This window comes from Cataglyphis hispanica, chromosome 18, assembly GCF_021464435.1.
Source record: "Cataglyphis hispanica isolate Lineage 1 chromosome 18, ULB_Chis1_1.0, whole genome shotgun sequence".
NCBI classification, from domain to species: Eukaryota; Metazoa; Arthropoda; class Insecta; order Hymenoptera; family Formicidae; genus Cataglyphis; species Cataglyphis hispanica.
The window spans coordinates 4481645-4501844 of NC_065971.1; the positions used below are offsets into that span (position 1 = coordinate 4481645).

Genomic DNA, 20200 nt, shown 5'->3' on the forward strand with positions numbered 1-20200 from the left:
ATTTGAAAAAAAAATCATAGAAATCATTAAAATCTTTTTTTTTATGATAATTAATCGTACTTGCTTTGTGATCTTTTAAAAACATTATATTTTAGAAATTTTATTCATTTTATGAAAGGATGTCGTTTATTCTTCATTTACGATCCGCTGCTTGGGAACGGAGCAAATATCCGAAGAAGGAACCAGAAATGATTCATTCTATGAGAATTCCCATGCAAATTTTTTCGCTCGCGAATCGAAGAACAGGAATGCGATCGTCAAGTTAGATGGACGATCGACACGCGGCATCTCAACCTCATTCTTTTCCTTCCTTGAAGGAATATCGAGTGAGTAGAAAGAGGGAGGAGGTCTGGACAAGATAGAGCTGAAGAAAGGGAGAGAAAGAGGGGGAGGCGGTATCGTTTCGAGTTCGCTCGAAGCGTCGCGAGTAGCTGCCAACGACTCGAGAAACAGAGGCCAGGTGCAAAGTGACTCTGGTAGAGTTCCTTGAAGAGGAAGAAGGAGGACGCGCGATTGGAGTAGTAAGACGGCGGAAGAAAGATCGGGCGAGGATCGGGGAAGGAGGACAAACAGAGTTCTCGCTCTCGCTATGTCGGACAGAAGTTTCTTGGAACACAATCGCACATAATACATATGCAGTAGTCCTGGTGGAGTCCGGTACCAGGTTTAGTCCTGGCGAATGAGTGTGTCTTGGGTCGAGAACAGACACCGAAGGTGGACTCTCGGGAATTGTGCAACATGGCCGATACCGACCAAGCACCTCGGCATCTCTTTTTTTTCTCTCTACCGAAAACTTTCGCAAATGATTTGCAAATTGACAATGCACAGAGATAACTTAGATCGAGATTTATTATCGTCAGATATATTTATTTATATAATTATGATATAATTTTGTAGAGCTTAAATGTGGATCGAGATGAAAAATGTCGCGACATCTCCTTTTCTCTCTATTATAATATCTTATTTATTCCTTTATTTATCTATTATGTATAAATTTTTACCTTAAAATTTACGCGAAACCAACGCGCGTAAATCATAGTTTACTCTCTCGATTTATTCAGCGCAAACTGCGAGTACAAGGATAACGCCCACGCGCGAAATAGCGCCGGAAAGCGAGGGAACATTTTAACGAACACCCCTCGCTCATCGATCAAATCGCGATAATAATGCCGATCTTGTCGCGCACACGGCCGGAGAAGAATCGAACGTCGAGCTCGCGTCGAGGGACATCACGACGCTCACAGCCTGCGCGATTATCTCCCGACTTATCGGATACAATAACGGCGCGGGAAAATGTCCCCGGCGCACGATCATGGCCTGTTAAAGGAGCTTTCTACACCCGCACCCTCTCTATGGCACCCTATCTACATTTTGCAAGATAACACGAAATTAAATTAAACGATGCAACGAATCAGAATGCGGTACTCCCTCCTACTATGACGAATGCGCGACGCCAGATGTAAAAAATTTTCACCTCTACGCGAGTTTATCGTAATATTCTTTATTATCTTGTTAACATTGTTTTTATTCGAAGTATCATGAAATCAGCGATCCACAAAACATGAAAATGCAGGCTTCTACGATTTTTTTATTACAAAGCCAAGGAAGTATTAAGAAGGAATTTTGTAGTAAATTTTTCTACAAATAATTATTAAAGAAATTATATGATTTAATAGAGAAATTTCTCTGGAGACTCTTGTACTTTTGGGCGATTAAGAACGCAATGTGTGCATCGACGGAGAAATAAACAGACGGAGACGTTACAAAGATAAGTTAGCTCGTTCTAGAAATACAGATTTAACTGCCGGCGGCGTTTTATGACCAAGACATAGTGTACCAGTTGCACATCTGCGACGTTTAAGTCCTCATCGTTCGCGTGTCCTATGTGATGCCACCGGAGCGTAATGTAGGCGTATGTACGCATTTACGGCGTGCAAATTATAGTTAAGTCAAGAGAGACGGGCCAGTATGCGTATAAAATTCTCGCTCAAAAATATCCAAAGTCCGCGACAGAGTGATCCCTTCAAGTGTCGAGTAAGGAATTCCTCGCACTAGATATACACTCGATAAACAAAAAGCTGATAATATTTTTTTAAATAAATCTTTACTTCAGCATGCGAATTCTAAATATAAATGTTGTGATTTTCTTAATTTTATATAAGCTCGCCGCAGATGTATATCCGCTCACCCTAGTCGAAACCAGTCACAGCATTAACCGGCGTTGATATAACGGTTTCCCGAAATTTGCGAAGGCAGGAAGATCCGCGGACCCAAGGGTCCAATTAGCCCAGGCCCAGCTCGGCGCGTTCGCATCGACATCTAATTACCGGTCCGGCCATTGTGCGCGTTAATCAACGTTTTCGGAGGGGGTGGGTGGAAAAAGCGTTGAGTGACGTAACGGCGAACTAATAACGCACAAATACGGGCCGGATATATCCGCGAAAGGTGAAGTAAACCCGCCACCGCACCGGTAGCGCGGCGCGGCGTGGCGGTTAATAGGACCACCCGTAGTCGCTACTCTAATACCGGTGCGATTAAATGCAGACAGGATATTAAACCGCGCGCTCCATACACAGGCGCGACTGTAATACATTTTGACAATGCATCGCCGAGGCAATAAAGTAAAATCGTAAACCTCTCTTGCCACGCGCTTATCCCGCGCTAGCTCGCACCGCGAGAAACCCGGCGCGGCGGGAAAACAATTTAGAAAACACTTGGCTCTATCGTTAGTGCGTTACGTGATAGTGAACCGCGATACTTTGTCACCCGTTAAATTATATATAGTCGATTCAATATAAAATTTTAGAGTTCAGAGTCCAGCGGATAAATAATATTTAGCGTGACTCTTTATTTTATAAGAGATGCGATCAATATTCGGAGATGCTTATCATATTGACAATTTACATATAATATTTAAATTAACATGTTTCCCACATTTCTTAAGCTCAACAAAGATGGGAAAATATTTTAATTTCAAATGTTTTATGTAGTGAACGTTTTTACACAGCGCTCGATAGAAAAATAATAATAATTTACGTTAAAAAATATTAACTTTTGTTGATGTTACTCGAATAAGTTACTTATATATATCGGCTAAACATGAAATATAAATACAACTTTATACTATATATCGAATAATATAATTTTAATAAAATATTTTTCCATCTCGGCACAGTCAAAAATTTCGTAATTACTTTACAGTTTCGCATCAAGCTGAGAACACATTATGTTTCATATTATAATAATAATGCACAATCTGTATGTCGCTGTTGATTACGTTTAATTTGTCGCTCCGCGCTTTTCGACAATGAGTGTAAAGTTTGGGACCTCTCACGAGCGGAACAAGTGTGGACCCACTAAATCGTTCGGTTCGCAGCGGCATAACTGAAATTCGAGCCGGCAGATCTAATGGTGCCAGAGGCAAGTCATCACGTACGGGCCCCTTTTCGGGCCCCGCCGTCACGAAGAATAAAATCGAAATCACCAGCACGTGAAAAAACCGTCGTGTCGTGTTTCGAGCATTAGTTAACGCGCGTATCATCGCAATGGCAACACGTGAATTTGCGTGAATCGGCTCTTGTGCCACCTCAACAGCTTACAATGTCAATTCGAATTTCGTTGACTTTTCAATCGGGGATCGCGAAGGGCTCCACAAATGTTCAGCGAGTGCGTTGCGCTCAAATAAAAAAAATTGTTAGTTTGATTCATAAATATTCGTATTATGTGAAAAATTTATCAATTTCTTTCTTTCGTGCTCTTTTTTTTTAAATCTATTTTCGATCAACTTGTAAATAGGATACAAAAAATACTATTTATTTTAATTTTCAAAATACATACTGACTAAGTTTAATTGAGAAACATTAATTCCGTTTGGAATATATATATATAAATCTTTTTGGTAAAATACAATTATGTCTACATCTCTAATATTTTAATTTATAGCAATGTCTCTCTTGACATCTTCAATAGAATCAAAGAACAATTTTTCATAAAGTCTGTGTTTCACAAAGTATTGACAGTATTATGCTTTGTAACTTCGCAAATTTTCTATCACTCGATAGCATTTTTGTCCGACAGTTTTGGGTACCGTTTCTCTTTTTCTCGCCTCTGGCAATTTTCGCATCAAAGACGCAACGTATCGGGACCACTTACTGACACTGTGAATGCCTTTTAATTTTGTTTCCTCGAGCGACGAGGATTTTTCTGAGAACGCTTAAGCAGAGAGCCACCGTCTATTTTAGCCTCGGGTAAAGATGCTAAAGCGTTAAACGGAGCGCGCTGAACACCATGTAGAGATACCTTAAGCTACGAAAGACAGGCTGTGTGTGTGTGTTGTGTGTGATGCGGATGCCCGTGCATCATTAACCGCGAACCGCAAATCGAAGCGGGTTTGGCCTAATGAAGCCGTCGCGGGACAAGATTCTGAAAAGAAAAAAAAAAAAAACGACACGTCGCGCGTGTCAAATAAATGCCGCTGTTCTCACATTTGCAATCATTGCAACGGTAAATCCAGCCTCTCTCGTGTTTAAACGTCAATGCTCTTGAAACTCGAAGACTATTATGCTAAATGGCTTATGCATATTTCAATCGACAAGACACAATTAACTTATAATTGGATATACATATATACAATTATAAGTTATATGTATATATATATATATATATAATTATTCGAAAATAATAGTATCAGATAATTATGGGTTAATAACAGTCAATGCAACTTGTCATGCCGCATGATCATGACAAGTTAATTCAGAAAATTAATTTCGAAATTAGTTTTTAATTAAAAAAATATAATATTTTTATAAGCAAGTGTATTCTTCCAAAAACAAGAAAATTTATTAACTTTGGAAAAAAAGAAAAATTAAAGAGAGTTCCTTATTTAGAAAAATTAATAAACATGTATAACCATTGCGTCGACTATCTCAACGATTATCTCACCAAGATAATCGACGAAAAGTTAATAAATATTCTCGTTTTTTGAAGAATATACATGCTATAAAAATATTATACGTTTTTAATTAAAAATTAATATCGAAATTAATTTTCTGAATTAATTTGTCATGCGTGCGACGTAAAAATATAAATTTTGAGACAACTTATTTCGTACAAAGAGTAATAAACAGCTGGGAATCCTATTATTATTATTATTTTTTTTTTTTTTTCATATAGATAATGATCGCGCGGCATTTCTTTAATTTTATCGCCGCGGTCGATTTTTTTTTATCGTTCGTAAGGCTTTGCTTAATCGTAATTTCAACGAAAAATGCACAGTTACGTCCCTGACGTTCTCATCTCCCCGGCGTTTTAACCCGTGCGCCGGTCTTGGTCGGGATATCGTCTGTAAGATGAGACGCACCAGAGAAGCGCACCCGATACGGTGGACTAATTGGCCGATAAATCAACCGCCGGCTTACCTTCCTTCTCCAGCTCCGCGCTCCTGACCTTCTAGATTCATAGGTAGACCATCCGAACGTGCGGTACACATACGCCGTGGGCCTGATTTCGAATGCGAGTTCGCCGAACAAACTGTATCGACCTCGGGGCTGACGTACTGGATCTCGATTAAATCGTTGGAGCAAGTTTTATCCGATGAGCGCTCGCGCTGCTTCGATTATTCGTTCCTGGACATAATATGCAAAATTTATGTGTGTACATAATTGTAAATACCTTTTCATATATGAAATTTATTTACGTTCGATAGTCGGTAGATGTTAGATTAATTTATGTGGTATTAATATATGTATTATATATATGTATATATATATATATATATATATATATATATATGTATATATATGTATATGTATTATATATATATGTATATATATATTATATATATGTATTATATATGTACAGTATATTTAATTTTCATGATTCTAACAGGAGACTAACGAGAATACTTTATAATAATTTAAATCCTTTTTTAGCTCAATTATAATTATAGATATGCTGATACATTTTAGATAGTATAATGGAGTTATGTTATCGATCAAAAAAACAGCTACATTTAATTATTGATAGCTGTCAACAATTGTTGTTTATTGCAAAGGCAAAATACTTGATAAATCATTAAAATAATTAAATCGCATCGATATATATATATATGAAAGACAAGAAAATTAATGACAGTATGTAAGTTTACGTACATCTATTGAGCGCACAGCGGGTCCAATTACAACAGCATCAACAAATCGCGCGTCGCATTATTCACTGTCCGACTCGTGCGTCTCCGAGAAAGAGAGAGAGAGAGAGAGAGCGAAGATCGCCGCGGGCACGTAGCCCCGGTAGCTCCTCCGGTAGCTCCGGTAATTTGTGTCCGCAAGCGGCGAGGCGAGGCGCGACGCGTCCTCGTCGGAGAGGAGAGGACGTCGCGCCGATGCGATATCTTTCGTGCGAAAGCAGCGAGAATGTGAGAAAGAGCCGAGTGTCGGGAACAGGTTCTCCTTGGTTTCCGGGGGCAGATCGGGCGACGGTGTCAGGAGTGCAGGGGACGCGATGGTCGGGCTACATAAACCGCCAACCACCACGTACGCGCTAATCGCATCGGGCGAACTTGTCGGAATTAATTGGTCCCACCAATTAACGCGCGCTCTCTCTCTCTCTCTCTCGAGCTGCCGTTGAGGAACGCGCCGGACCGGGGAACTGGAAACGTCGTCGACTGGTGTCGATGGAGACGGAACGGCACTCCTAACGCCATCTCTGTCTCATATGCGTATAATTAATATGAATCTATAGAGATGAGAAAACTGAGTTATCCAAAGTGAGGGTGGCGCTCATCTTCAGATGATAAAATGTATATCGTAATATTTGTCTGAAAACGTTGCGCTAGATGGAGATACATGTTACGATCTATGCGTTTCGGTATTATAAAAAAATTATCGCGCCTAAGTTCATACATCTGTATCTATTCCGAGAGACATTGAGAGTCAATTTATCACCGATTGTTTCACAGAAGTTTCTAAGATAAATCGTGGGAAATACAGCAAAATAATCAACGTTCTAAGAAATATATTCAAGGTAAACTGTTTTATATGTATATCGTGTGGCCAGATTTTCCATCCTCCAAATTCTCCATCGAATTAAAATCAATTTCCCCCTTAATGTCCCGCCATTTTTTGGCAATGAAAACTTTTTTTTTTTTTATGATTCGAGACTTTTTCACTGAACAAGATATAAAGGCTTGAACGTACCTTCCTTTTTTTTCTAGGATTTTCAATTTCCGTGGAAACAAATTTTGAATATATAGGATGAAGCAGCGAAGTCGACAGCGACGCGTAGCGCGCATGCGCGAATTGCGCGCCGCGTTCGGTACGGCTCGACACGACAGCGCGACACCGCAATGTCGGCCGTCGGGTGTACTGTGTCAGGAACGTCGTTCGCGTTTTCCGCGTTTTTCTAAGTGAAAACGCGCATCGCGCGCACCCGCCATCGCCGTCCAGTGCTGTGCTATGACCGTGTGATCTGCACGTGACGAGGATCCACCGTTGTTTCGCCGCAGCTCGTGCCACTCCCGAAGATGGGTGAGTACAAGATCAGCGCGAAAGCGATCAGCGAACGCCGGCTCTCGCCTCGTCTCTTTCACCCCATCTTTCCTTTCTATCTCTCTCTCTCTCCCTTCCTTTGTTTCTGTGTCATGTCGATGGACTTGGCGACTTATGATTAGGAGACGCGAGAGAAAGAGAACAAGAAAAAGAGAGTAGGAAGGAATGCGGCGTCCGTCCGTCCGTCCATCCGTCCGTTCGTCCATCCGCGTTCCAACTCGCGTGCATAGGAGGGGTGGAGGGGAAGGGGGGAGAGGGGTACGCCCCTGCGTCGTGCAGTTTCCGTCTGATTTTCACGAGCTCGCGCTCATCCGAGAGCGGCTAATGTTTTCCGAAAGGCTCGTACCGCGAACTCACTCGGTGGTCTATAAATAGGTGAATCCGTCGGTTTGACGTTTTCTAGGGCGAACGCCTATCCTTCCTCCTGCTCTCCTCCTTGTCCCCGCGCGTATCGCGCGATGCGTGAGCGAGAATCCCCCTTGCCTCTCCCTTTCTTTCCCCTTCTTCCTGTGCTCCTCTCTATCTCCGTTCTCCTTTTCTTCCTTTGCATATCGTATTTTATGCGATGCGTTTGTTCAAAGAATTTCGCATCGTTCGATCCTGTGACCGCTTTTCTACTCTTCTTTTTTTTTTTTATTTAAGAACAAGCCTCTCTCTCTCTCTCTCTCGTTCCCTACTTTCGACCTTTTTACGCGCGAAGAAAAACGATACTTTTCTTTTTTTTATTGCGCTGCAATTTTTTTATGTCGCGCTGCATTCTCGATGTGATGAGATTTCCGTAAAGAATCTGGCATTACTCGATTATTAACTGCCTTGTTAGATCGTTTTAGACTATGGGTCTCCCTTGATTATATAAATACTATTTTCATTTCTTTATGCTAGAGAATCATATTTAATTTTAGATTGCTATTTAGAGCATAGCAATGGATCAAAAATATAATCCAAATCACGTTTAACAAGAAATGTTTATTAAGATATATACTGATTGCGAGTCAAAGACGAAGTAGACAAATGACGTAGATAAATGTCAAATAATATACAATTATAAAAATATAATAGAGCATAAAAATTAATATTATTTGTATATATAAAAATAAAATAAAATAAAGATAGCTATTTGTTAATGAATAAGAAGACAAATATTATTGCACAAATACATTTTAAATTGTATAACATTAACGCCACACTTCTTCGATTCAAGATTTGTTTATCGTTTCAAGTCTAATCGCTCAATATTGTACTATAAATAACATCTATGACACATATTCTGCAAGATAGAAGTGCAACTTGCGGGCGCGCTTTTGACATTTCGTCGTGAATGCCGGCACGAGCGAATATTTGTGAATAGAATTGCTGATGGTGTATAGATGCTTTCGCGCTCGAGAATCGCTGCAATTTACTAACACTTTAATATTTTGAAATGTTACACTACCTATGTTTCTTATCAATGAAAAACATTGCAACATCGATTATCGAGATACCATACAAATTGTAACACATTTTTTTTTTTTTTTTAAGATTAGCTACAGTCTTCTGTACATTATACCTAGACTGCTAACACGGCTATGTCTCATATGGTGACATGTGAAACAAGAGCAGCCATTTACAATTGAGCAGAATGGTGTGTGTATATATATATAGTGTATATCTAAATAAATATATAAGAATGTAAACATGTATACAGTTTATGGGTGTGCCAACCTATATACAATGTGTGTGTATATATATGTATGTGTATATGTATGTATGTATATGTATGTATGTATATATGTATATATATATATATATATATATATATATATATATATATATATATTCTGCCAATTGTAAATGGCTACCCTGGCTTCAACCTATAACCTACATCATTGTTAGCAATCCAGATATAAATATAGAAGTCTGTGCAGGGTGTCTATTTCCTAGAAAAACATGGAAAACCTGGAATTCTCATGGAATATTGGGATCCAGGTAATTCAAAAAAAAATTTCTCTTTTTGATAATTTTGTTCTTATATTGTAAACAGTATGCAATCTGCCGATAAGCTAAATTGTGAATTATATATATAAAACTTATTATAAGTATATCTGTCTCTGTTTATATATTCAATATAGATAAGATATTCAATATACAGTATATATTCTTTATTTTAATTTTTTTAAATAAAAAATTAAAATGTTTTGCAGGTTAAAAATTTTTATCTTAACGAAAGTTACTCAGTTTTTTTCAGTACATTTGTAAATCTAGCACTTGAAATTTAAATAGTTTGTGATTTTTCTACGTATGAGTGAAAAACATTAGAAAACGTATAATAAAAAAAAAATTATTTTAGAAAATGGCACCAAAAAATCTTTAAAATATTCTCTTTATCTGAAATTTTGAAGAAAAATACCTGAAAGATTAAGGAATTCTCAGAGAATTTTTTTACGAGATTTAAATAAACACTCTGTCTGTGCCAACTATTTGTGCGAATTATTTAAAAAAAAAAATGAGAATTTTTCGATAAAAGGAAAAGCATTAAACATTCCATTTTATCGTTTTTTTGTTTATAATTTTAATAATTTTTCGATTTTTAACATTCATATATAACGCGTCACGATGCGCATGTACTTTGTCCTGCGAATGAATGAATCACGTATTCACGATTGCTTGCGATCATGTGAATTATTTGCGATTGCAATTACGATGTTGATCATCTACGTGCCACGTCGGAGGAGCCGGCTATTCCGACGAGACGCCAGTGGTAATTCGCTCATTGCAATTTCATCTCCTACTCGCTCGCGCGATTGATGCACATGCACGCGCGTGCCGGATCCGTAGTCAACCGAGGCACGACACTTCTTACACAACGAACCGTCACTCTGTTTTCATCTATCTTGGTCGTATCTTAAACATGACACTATATAGTACTTTAGTGCAATTTAATGGTTTTTACACATATATGATTAGAGAGATAATTAGTTTGTGTAAGCAACTTTTATATGGAAAGTTATCTTTACGATAATTACATTACATGACATAATACATAATATTAAAAATCTAAAACTACTGTTGCACGGTGACCAAATCTCTGAAATAAAAAAAAATTGTCTAGCATCTTTTGTGTGCTTAAAAAATAAAAGAACTTTTGGACGATTTTATTAAAATATTGGAATTTTATCTCCTTTTTTTTTTCGATTAAGAAGAGATAACATTTAAATTAAAAATTAAACGCGAGAAAAATTGTTTCGTACGTTTGTCACTATATATTAATAACATTATTAATTAATTAATGTATTTACTTGCGAGTATTTAAATGTTAAAAGACTAGACAGCAACCTCCATTTTGAATATAATTTTATTTTTCGAATAATTAACAATTTTATTCGGAATGTTACATTTGAGTAGCTAATTGCATTGCAGCGCGTAGAGTTGATCATTACACATTTACGTTCTTCGTTCGTTTATCGATCATGTTACGACACTGTCGTAACCTCGATCTGCCGATTACGTGGCCTGTGGATCTTACAATGCACACATACCGTACGTAAACGCGAGACGGTATAACTCGCGGCCATTTCACGCACAAGGAAATGTTTACATAATAGATCAGTTAATGACGAAGCGCGTTAACCCAGAGCGATTGACGTATCGCGGTATTGATCTTTTTCTCGGTTTCCCTTGGACGTTGACACATTTACGAGCGCGGGGCTTCCACCCTCGAAAATGCTATTAACGCGTTTCGCTGAAACTGCAAGTCCGCTGCTGATCGATATCTACTCCCTGTACACGTGGACGTTGCATTTCTTGAGGGGGAGTCCTGCCGTGGCCCCTAATTGACGCCAATGAAAGGCTCCCGAAAATACATAGTTTGCTTTCGAAAATGGCATCTATATAATTCCTATCAAATTTTTCGTGTGAATTATATATAACAATTTTTTAAAGAATTAGAATGAGAATTTTTTTGTAAATTGTACAACTATATATTTCATGATCAATTTCGAGATTAATAATTCTTATTTGAAAAGTGTTATTAAATGTTTCAAATCTTTATGTCAAAATGATATTTCGTATTTTGTAAAAATATATTAATATGTAAAAATTTCTATGTAAACGTAAGAATATAGGCATCAATATTCAATTATAAATTCTCGAAGGAAACATTATATTATTCAGTCGAAAAGGCACTAGTTTCCTGTATGCATCCTTCGATATTCCAGACGCTTATTGGTACATACGATGCGCAGCGTGCATTGATTGCGCCGGAGGGTCCTTTGACTTGATCTCGAGATCGTAATGCAATTCTAAAGTTACTCAATGCAGTATGCTCGACTAGCGAGATAAAATTATAGTTATTTTGTTTTTTTTTTTCTCGTAAACATTTAATAATAACACTATCACAATATTATTAATAACATTAATTTTTTCTATATCGGAATTTGCCCGAGGACAAGAATAATATGCTTTGTTCTGAAAGTGTTTTTTTTCCAGATAAAATTAAATAATTTAATTGCTAAGAAATTTATTATAGGAATTTTTAAAAAGATGATCTTTTATTGTGAATGAAAAAAGTAATGCAATAACATGTATTATTCTGGCATTAATCGTGTAAGCTTGTTAAATGTGCAAAATCAGTTTAAGCTGACAGAATTAGGACACCGCGTGCATATATGATGATAAAATTATGACAGACACCAGACATCTTTCCAGCTAATTAGATTATAAAGCATTATATTTATATAAGAAATTTTAATTTATAAATTGCATTTAAATATAGTCTCTAATTATCCTTCAATCATCTATTTTGGGTGACGAGTATCATTAATATTACTGTATTTTATTTGCTTTTTATAAAAATGTAAATCACATCTTAAGAATATAATTTATGTCTACATAAAAAAATTGTTTTCGAAGAGACCTGTGGATAGAGAGAGAGAGAGAGAATTTCGCAAACTTTGAAACTATCCATCTTTAATATCTTGAAAAAAAGTTTGATCATCAAAAATTCGTTTTGCATTTTTATGCGCGACTTTAAATAATGTTATAAATTTATAAAAATTTTTTCAATCTTTTTTTGAGACGATTTCTTTTGCAAATATGTGTGTTGAGCATTCAAACAGATTGCGCTAAAAACTGAGAAAAAAAAGAAAAAAAAAAGGTGAGAAGAAACGATTGCGGTAAAGTACAAAGCGCAAAGTCATTTCTGCCGATCTGAGATTAGGTTTTCGCAGGGCGTAGTCGACTGTGAAAAGTAAACGTTATCTGCGTCGACTGTACGGGTGACAATCTCGCCAGCCTCGACGCACGATCGCACGAACCTCCTCCACAAGTCCACAGGCAGTCGTCGATCGGCAGTCGCAGCGATCGTATCGCACGTGGTATCGTAGATATTTCGCGTCAATATTTCTATACTATTCGGAATAATCGCTTCGAAATTCAGGTCAGTTCATCAAAGTGAATTAATCGGATGAAAAAATTTCCATGACGTACAAATTTTCGCGAATATATTACATGTATATATATATATATATATTTATATATAATCGTGTGACATATTATTATAGATAAAATCAAGGTTCTTGCATTCTATAAAAATTAGTCACGCTATCATCGATGCACACCACTCTCGGCAAACAACATAATCGCCTTCAGCAAAATTCTTATCTCGCTAATCTATCGAGGATATTATTACCTTAGAAATAATAACTTGTTTCATAACGACATGTACAGGGTGTCGCGAATAAGATACATTTGAACAAGTTACATTATAAAATACGAAACACATGATATCAACTAATTTTATTAGACTCGTCGCAACTGAAACCAACTTTTCTCTTGTATTTTGAGTAAAATTTTTGAAGTTGATCTATCTAAACGCATTATGATTTATCAAGAGAAATCGATCTCTCGCTGACAGATTTCATTTGAATGTCACACGATTTTATGACAGATCGCCCGCGTTACTTCGAGATCCGGAATCGATGAAAATCGCGCACCGATTCCTCGCTGTTTGACGCTATCTTATCGCTATCTCTCGGCACATCGTGCGGGGAAAGTAAAAAAGGAAGAAGAGAGTTTTGTGCGAGCCGGGCGGCTTGTGACCCTGAAGTTACGCAACGCAGAGCCAGCAGGCACAATGAAATCGAAGACTAGCGAGAGTCTTATAGCGAGTGAAAGCAAGGCGGGGATCAAGAGAGACGGTGCCGACGATCACAAGCAAAAGCAGTTGAAAAAAGGTAAGGGAATGGGATGAGACACGCCGCAAAAACCGACGAATCGAAGCAGCTTCAATTCTATGGTAATGTGAGAACGATCTTCCGCTTTTTACATCGGCTTGTATCTGTATGTAATTGTATGGGTGATAACGCGGCAAAATTGAGATTAGATGCCATAGATTCTCCATGATAAAATTGCTTTTATTTTATAAAGATTTTATAATGATGTATAAATGAATCAACAGCTTTTCAGCGTTAATTTTTCCTACAATATCATTATCTTTCAATTTGGTCTTCGTTCCCCATCACTTTCATCTCATTGTGCTTGCTGGCATGATGGTGATAATAAATAAATGATGATATTATTATAGATAAGAAAAATTTGCGGGTAAAACCCGCACGGAAATAATAGCGAATAAAGAGTATATCGAAATATTTGTTCATCGTATCAATATTCATTAATTGATAGAACTATCGATTTGCTGAATATATTAATTCTCATTGAAAAGAAAAAATTAATTACGCGAAATAATAATTTATAAATCTCCCATTTCATTTCTGTTTTTCAATTTACAGAATTGAAACCGTATATCGTATTGTACTAAAATAAAATCTGTCTCGGCGAAAGAAAGACTTGATATAAAACTTACACGATAATGCGAAATCGATCGCGATAGTATTTTACGGCTTACCGATCATCCGCGCTTATCAACTCGGCTCACAACTGGTTTAAAGTTCCTTCGATGTATCTCGGCGACACACGACTCGACGCTTAAATTACACGATGCAAAAGTATCTTGTGTAATAGCTAGCAGCGGCGCTGAGAAATTCAGAAAAACGGGATATTTGCATATTATACGACGCCGATTCCTTTCAGCCATGAATATCTTCGTCACGATTTTCGTTGTTCGTGACGAGGCGAATCCGAGGAACGTGACGTGACGCGCACGCCGAAGGCATTTTTAACCATCCTAATGTATTGTGCTCCGAAGAGGAAAATATATTCCGCGGTACACTAGATAAACGATTATGGTTGATCGTTGATGTCAACGACATCGCGTAGACGGCCAAAATAGAAAAGCGCCAAAGATACTTTTTTTCTTTCTGATTCATCGAATGTCAAATATAATGTTTTAAATCTAAATTTAATATAATTTAATACATTGCGAAAGAAAACTAATAATGATTATTTATCAGTGTTAAATATGATCCCAATAAAAGTGCAAAGTGCTTTTTCGTTGAAACAACACTAGACGCGCACTTGAATTAGCAAACAAATGATAATACATTGGCTCGCGCGCGAGCAATTCTTTCGCATCACGGGATGTAATGATTTCGCTTTGTTTACGCTATCGATGATGAAAGTTGCACATTGCGAATAAATACGTATTTTTTTTTTTTTTGTAATTTAATTACCCTCTCATTAATCGTGGGATACAAATTATCCGTTTCATGCATTATTAATAACTCTCGGGCCATTGTCATACAATGAGCACGCGTCGAAAGAAATGCGGTTCTGTACATCATTAATAATCAGATTCTGTACGATATTTTAACGCAATGATAATTGTACAAACAGTATGCATAGCCTTGAACTGCGCTATATATACTATAGAGCATTTATAATAAGAAATCTTTTTATATGTGTATATTACTGCTTATAAAGAATCATTGAATTAGTCGTGCATATATTACAGAAACGAAAATAACGTCAAGGAAACCTGTTACCATGTGCACAGTGATAAAAAAAGCCGCAAAAACCGCAATTATCATGCATTTACTGTTATCGTCCTTCATAATCTTTAGCCGGTATATACATATAGTTAATAAACTCGTTCCCGGAAAACAATGCGTATATATACTAATAAAAAAATGTAGATTATTAATTATCAAATTTATAGAGATAATAATGTGAATTATTAATTCCTAATTGCAATTGCACAAACATTACGTCAGTTTGTTATTGCAGGGTAATCGAAGTGTAATAGTTTAACGTTTTCTTCATTAATTAGAGCGTATTTAAACATGAACGATAATTAAACTTGTTATTTTCTTCGCGAATAATTCTCCGATTGTAAAGTCATACGACGAACAGCCTCTTGTTTCTTTTGCAAACACTGTTATTAAAATATAATATAATAATTAAAATATAATAATCATACTAAAAAATTATTTTAATACTTTTTTTTAAAGTGTACTACTATTTAAATATTACTTAAGTTCTCCACTTTTTTACAAATATAGCAGTCCATGAAAATTGAGGTAAAACATAGAAGTGGAACAATGTCTAGAAAAATATATTACCATAAATAAAAAAAATACAATAAAAGCGGAATTTATAAATTATTACTTCAATTAAATTCAATTCTTTTATGAGAATTAATGTGTTTAATAAATCGATAGCTTGAATTCAATGATTAATGTATTCTTTAAATGATTTTAGTAGAGAAATAAATTAAAAATTTTTTTTACTTAGGGTAGCAGTTCTGCAGATGTTTTTTTTTTGTTGCACACGCATTTATAAAACTTTCAGCGAAATTTAAGCAGACACACGTGTTGTTCTCTGTTATATCATTTTACGCAAGCTTTTATTTCATTATCTTTGAGTTGTATAAAATATATTGTAATATAAAGTTACATGTATTATATAAAAAGTGCAGCGAAATGCGCAATTATTTTTTTATGTCATTTCTCAATCAATTGTCTCATCAATTCTCCAAGATTTATATATATGTGATTATATTATTTATACGGGTTGATAAGATTTAGTGATGCGAGACAACAATATTAAATAGTTTAACAATAATCATACAATTTTTAATTATAATTTTTATTTATTTATTTTTTCTAAGAAAGTTTTAGTTAAATTTTTTCTTTGAATAATTCTTTAACGTTTATAATTATCTTTTATTGGATATTTTAATAGTATTTTAATAAATATTTGTGTTAAAAAAATTATACAATTTATAAGAGGAAGACTGCCAATAAGTTATCATAAATAGAAAGTAATAGAATGATTTCTTAATTTATATAAATTATATACATATGATAAGAACTCTGCATAGCATAATAGTTCGATGCATGGCAGAAAAGTGCAAGTCGATTAAACATAATTGGCAGACATTTAATGCACGATCGATTACTATTCGATCTTATAACCCAGAGTGCAACGAGAGAAGGATCAGGGCAGTCCAGGGTCGCTACGTTTAACCCCACTTTGCCACATCCTATTTAGACCACTTATGAATCATATTAACATACCATGTGCCGTATGGCGGTACCTATGTAGAACAGTCATGACAGAGTCATATTCTTCAATTAATTTCGCGTGTATTTTGCGTCTTCACAAAAGTAGAACTCGAGGCTTGTTTTCTAAGACATTTAATATTACAACTATAAAAAAGTTGTTATAAATGACCTAATGCATAAACTTGGTATTCGAGAGAATAAATTTTTCATTTATCAGCTTTAGTTATTGACTTTATAAATGCGACAAAAACTTGGTCTTTTATTCATCCGAATGACGTAGGATCTTTTTAACACGACGATGGAGTAATATCGATATTGAATTAATGATTAACAACGTGGTTGAAATATCTACATTTTGTCATTGATTATTTTATACAAATTGATCCATTTTTAATTAAGTTATTAATGCTTTTTCGAAGCAATTAAAAGTTTGATTAAATTTCTATCAAAATTGAAATATAAATTTATGTTAACTCAATTCTTTTTTTTCTTTTTCTCGTTTATTATGAGATTCTTCTATGGGAAGGTTCACCATCAGCTAGATAACGCGACTTTATTTTATTTTTTTTTTTTAACTGTGCAGTATGTGACATCGATGCGCTGTTATCGTATCGGTGACGACGGTTGACACTTTGCACGCGAATCGCAAGAGCGATAAATTTCGTTATCATCCGCTCGCCTGTTGGACTTATCGACCAATATTTTTTCTGATCGCAAATTTTCGCTGCGATTGAAGCGTGCCGTAAATTAAACGAGATGTGACGCGCAGACGAGGGTGTGTCATTTTATGGACGAGTGCCTCTGTTCGATTAAATGCGAGCTCGCATCGTAACGGCTGAAGTCGTGACTTTGTATTTTATTCGCACTCTTCCTGTCGGCTTGATAGAGAAAGTAGCATCAGCATTATTTTAAACCGGAAATATTAACAGTGCGCGTAAAGCCTAACACACATACGTATATGCTTAATTTCAGCTAAAGTATTGAAATTGTTTCATCATTTACTTTCTATTTATTATAATCATTATTTTTTTTACACGCGATATATTTGAGTAGATTCGACGAGTATATTTAAAATCTATTTTTTTACAAAAAATTTGATGATGACTTTTATTCTATTTATATTGTATATAATTCTGTCATAAATATTCGGATTTTAGCATTAAAAATTCTATTGTTCTTAAAATAAATTCCTCTTAACAGCATTCAGATATGTCGAAACAAAACGGATGCATTTAACGCCGTCTGCCTACATGCGGAGAGAATTTTTTTCGCACTCGTCGACTTTAACTCATATGACGACTCGATGACGTCAGATACAAGGAGGCTATGATGTCAACGCGTATTTTTAAAAATATATGAGATCCAGCCTCCCGCTTTGAAAGTTTATGCACGGTTTCTCTTTTTCAAGTTATTTATAAATATCGCCGGCATTTGCTTTTGTTTCATTGAATTCGTGAAATTTTTGGTAGCACAGAATTCTCTTGTGAAGTAAAATCGTTTGTTTGTAGTATATTCCGTGTGGAATTTATACAGGATGTTTAAAACATTTTGCATTTGCCAAATGGATCAACAGAGCTTAAAAAATTTCACAAAAATATCGAGAATTTTTTTTGAGAATTTGGAAAAAAGTATATTTATCGCGTATTTTTTAAATTGTTTACTCTTAATTATTTTGCAAATAAAATTTTTACGCAGAAATTTCTACTAAAATATTTATTCAATATAATGCAGAAACAATATATATATATATACATGAAGCTTCCTCGAATTAAAATCTGTTTATGTTAATTATCTCCGGAAATAACCGTCCATCAAATTCTCTCAACAGATAGAAAAATCGATTTCATTAAATAAGATATTCACATGCGATTAACAGGTGGTTACGGAGAGCCATTCTATATTTACATAATAAAAAGTTCTGTTTTGCACCAACGGGATCGACTAATGTAACGCTGCTTCCATGTATCATTTTTTCTATGCACACATCGTTAACTCAAAACAAGTGTGGTCTTTACGCGGAACAGCTGGGTTCGGTGCAACGAGCACAAATGGAGGAAGATTATTAGTTCTGCCTCTCTAAATATTGACCGTACTGCGCGAGGAAACCTAACTCCCCCTAACATTTTATGCACAATCCAGTTGCGTTATAGATATACTATAATTTTATCGCGGATTGCCGTTCAAAACAACCGATAATTCAATAAAGGCGCCATATTCATCGCATCTCGTCGTAGGAGATGGTTGAATCATCGATTCGAATGACTGAACGGGATAAGCACTTATTTTGATGAGTTTTTTTTTACCGCCTTCCCATAATTATAATCTGCATAAATCAAGAATCGTGCTTTTTTACTTAATTACTCTCTCGTACAGTAATTTCAGATATGTAGGTAAATGACAGGAAAACACATTCAACTCGAAATCATATAAAACTTTATATCGAAGAATATCGAAAGGAAATAAATTATGCTACTCATGTTGGATCGAGATATTCTTTATTCATTATGTAATTATAATGTAATGAAGGAGACGTGCTAAGTGCGGATATGCAATCGTAAGATATCGATTTCTATTCGAAATTGTACGACCAATGAATAATGTATCTACATTACTCGTACTATACATGTGTACCCCTGTCGTGTCAAAACGTTGTTGTGCTCATGTTTATAGTTATGTTTCGAGCTAATATTCGTTTGATGGCGTGGCGTAATTTTAATTCGCGACACGTATAAATCAGATACAATGTATTACGAATGTAATCTGGACATAGTGACACACACCAAACAAATGATATGTCAAAATGCAAAATAATCATTTAACTGATTGTTGTATAAAAAAAGGTGAAGAGAACAATTTGCAATATTTAACGATTATTTAAAAATATTGGAAAAATTGATTAAAATTTCTTTTCGATTTTTAGAAATTCATAAATAATTTAATAAATAAGAGTGCAAAGAAGAGAGAGATAAACTCTATCTTTAATCAATCATTAAACTTTTATATTTTAATTTGAAAGATGATGCGTTGATATATATTTGAAAATGCAAATATCAAGTTCGTGAAAATCGAGTGTGATTATTTTGGAACTTATCCAGATCGTCTTGATCTGGAAAACGCTCTATTATACTCGCATCGAGACATAGTCTTCTTCCTGAAAGCGAATATTGTAATGTACCCTTTCAGCTGACAACAGGTACATTATATAACAAGTTGAAAGTT

The 20200-nt window shown here is 35.5% G+C and overlaps 1 protein-coding gene across 14 annotated transcripts in view; it reads left to right on the top strand.

The window, feature by feature from the left end:
• The first annotated feature begins 7338 nt into the window (after positions 1 to 7338).
• LOC126856254 (actin-binding LIM protein 2-like) overlaps positions 7339 to 20200 on the top strand; it is a 28562-nt gene continuing 15700 nt past the window's right edge. For 12 of the 14 annotated variants that reach the window (XR_007688342.1, XM_050604604.1, XM_050604607.1 and 9 more), the window contains exons 1-2: positions 7339 to 7523; positions 13468 to 13753. Coding sequence is in view for 13 of the 14 variants with exons in the window: in XM_050604604.1 (XP_050460561.1) it covers positions 13654 to 13753 (100 nt within the window). In the remaining variant the exon portion in view is untranslated. Of the gene's footprint in view, positions 7524 to 12829; positions 12958 to 13467; positions 13754 to 20200 lie in introns of those variants that run through there. The other 2 variants (XM_050604605.1, XM_050604611.1) reach the window with 2 other exon arrangements.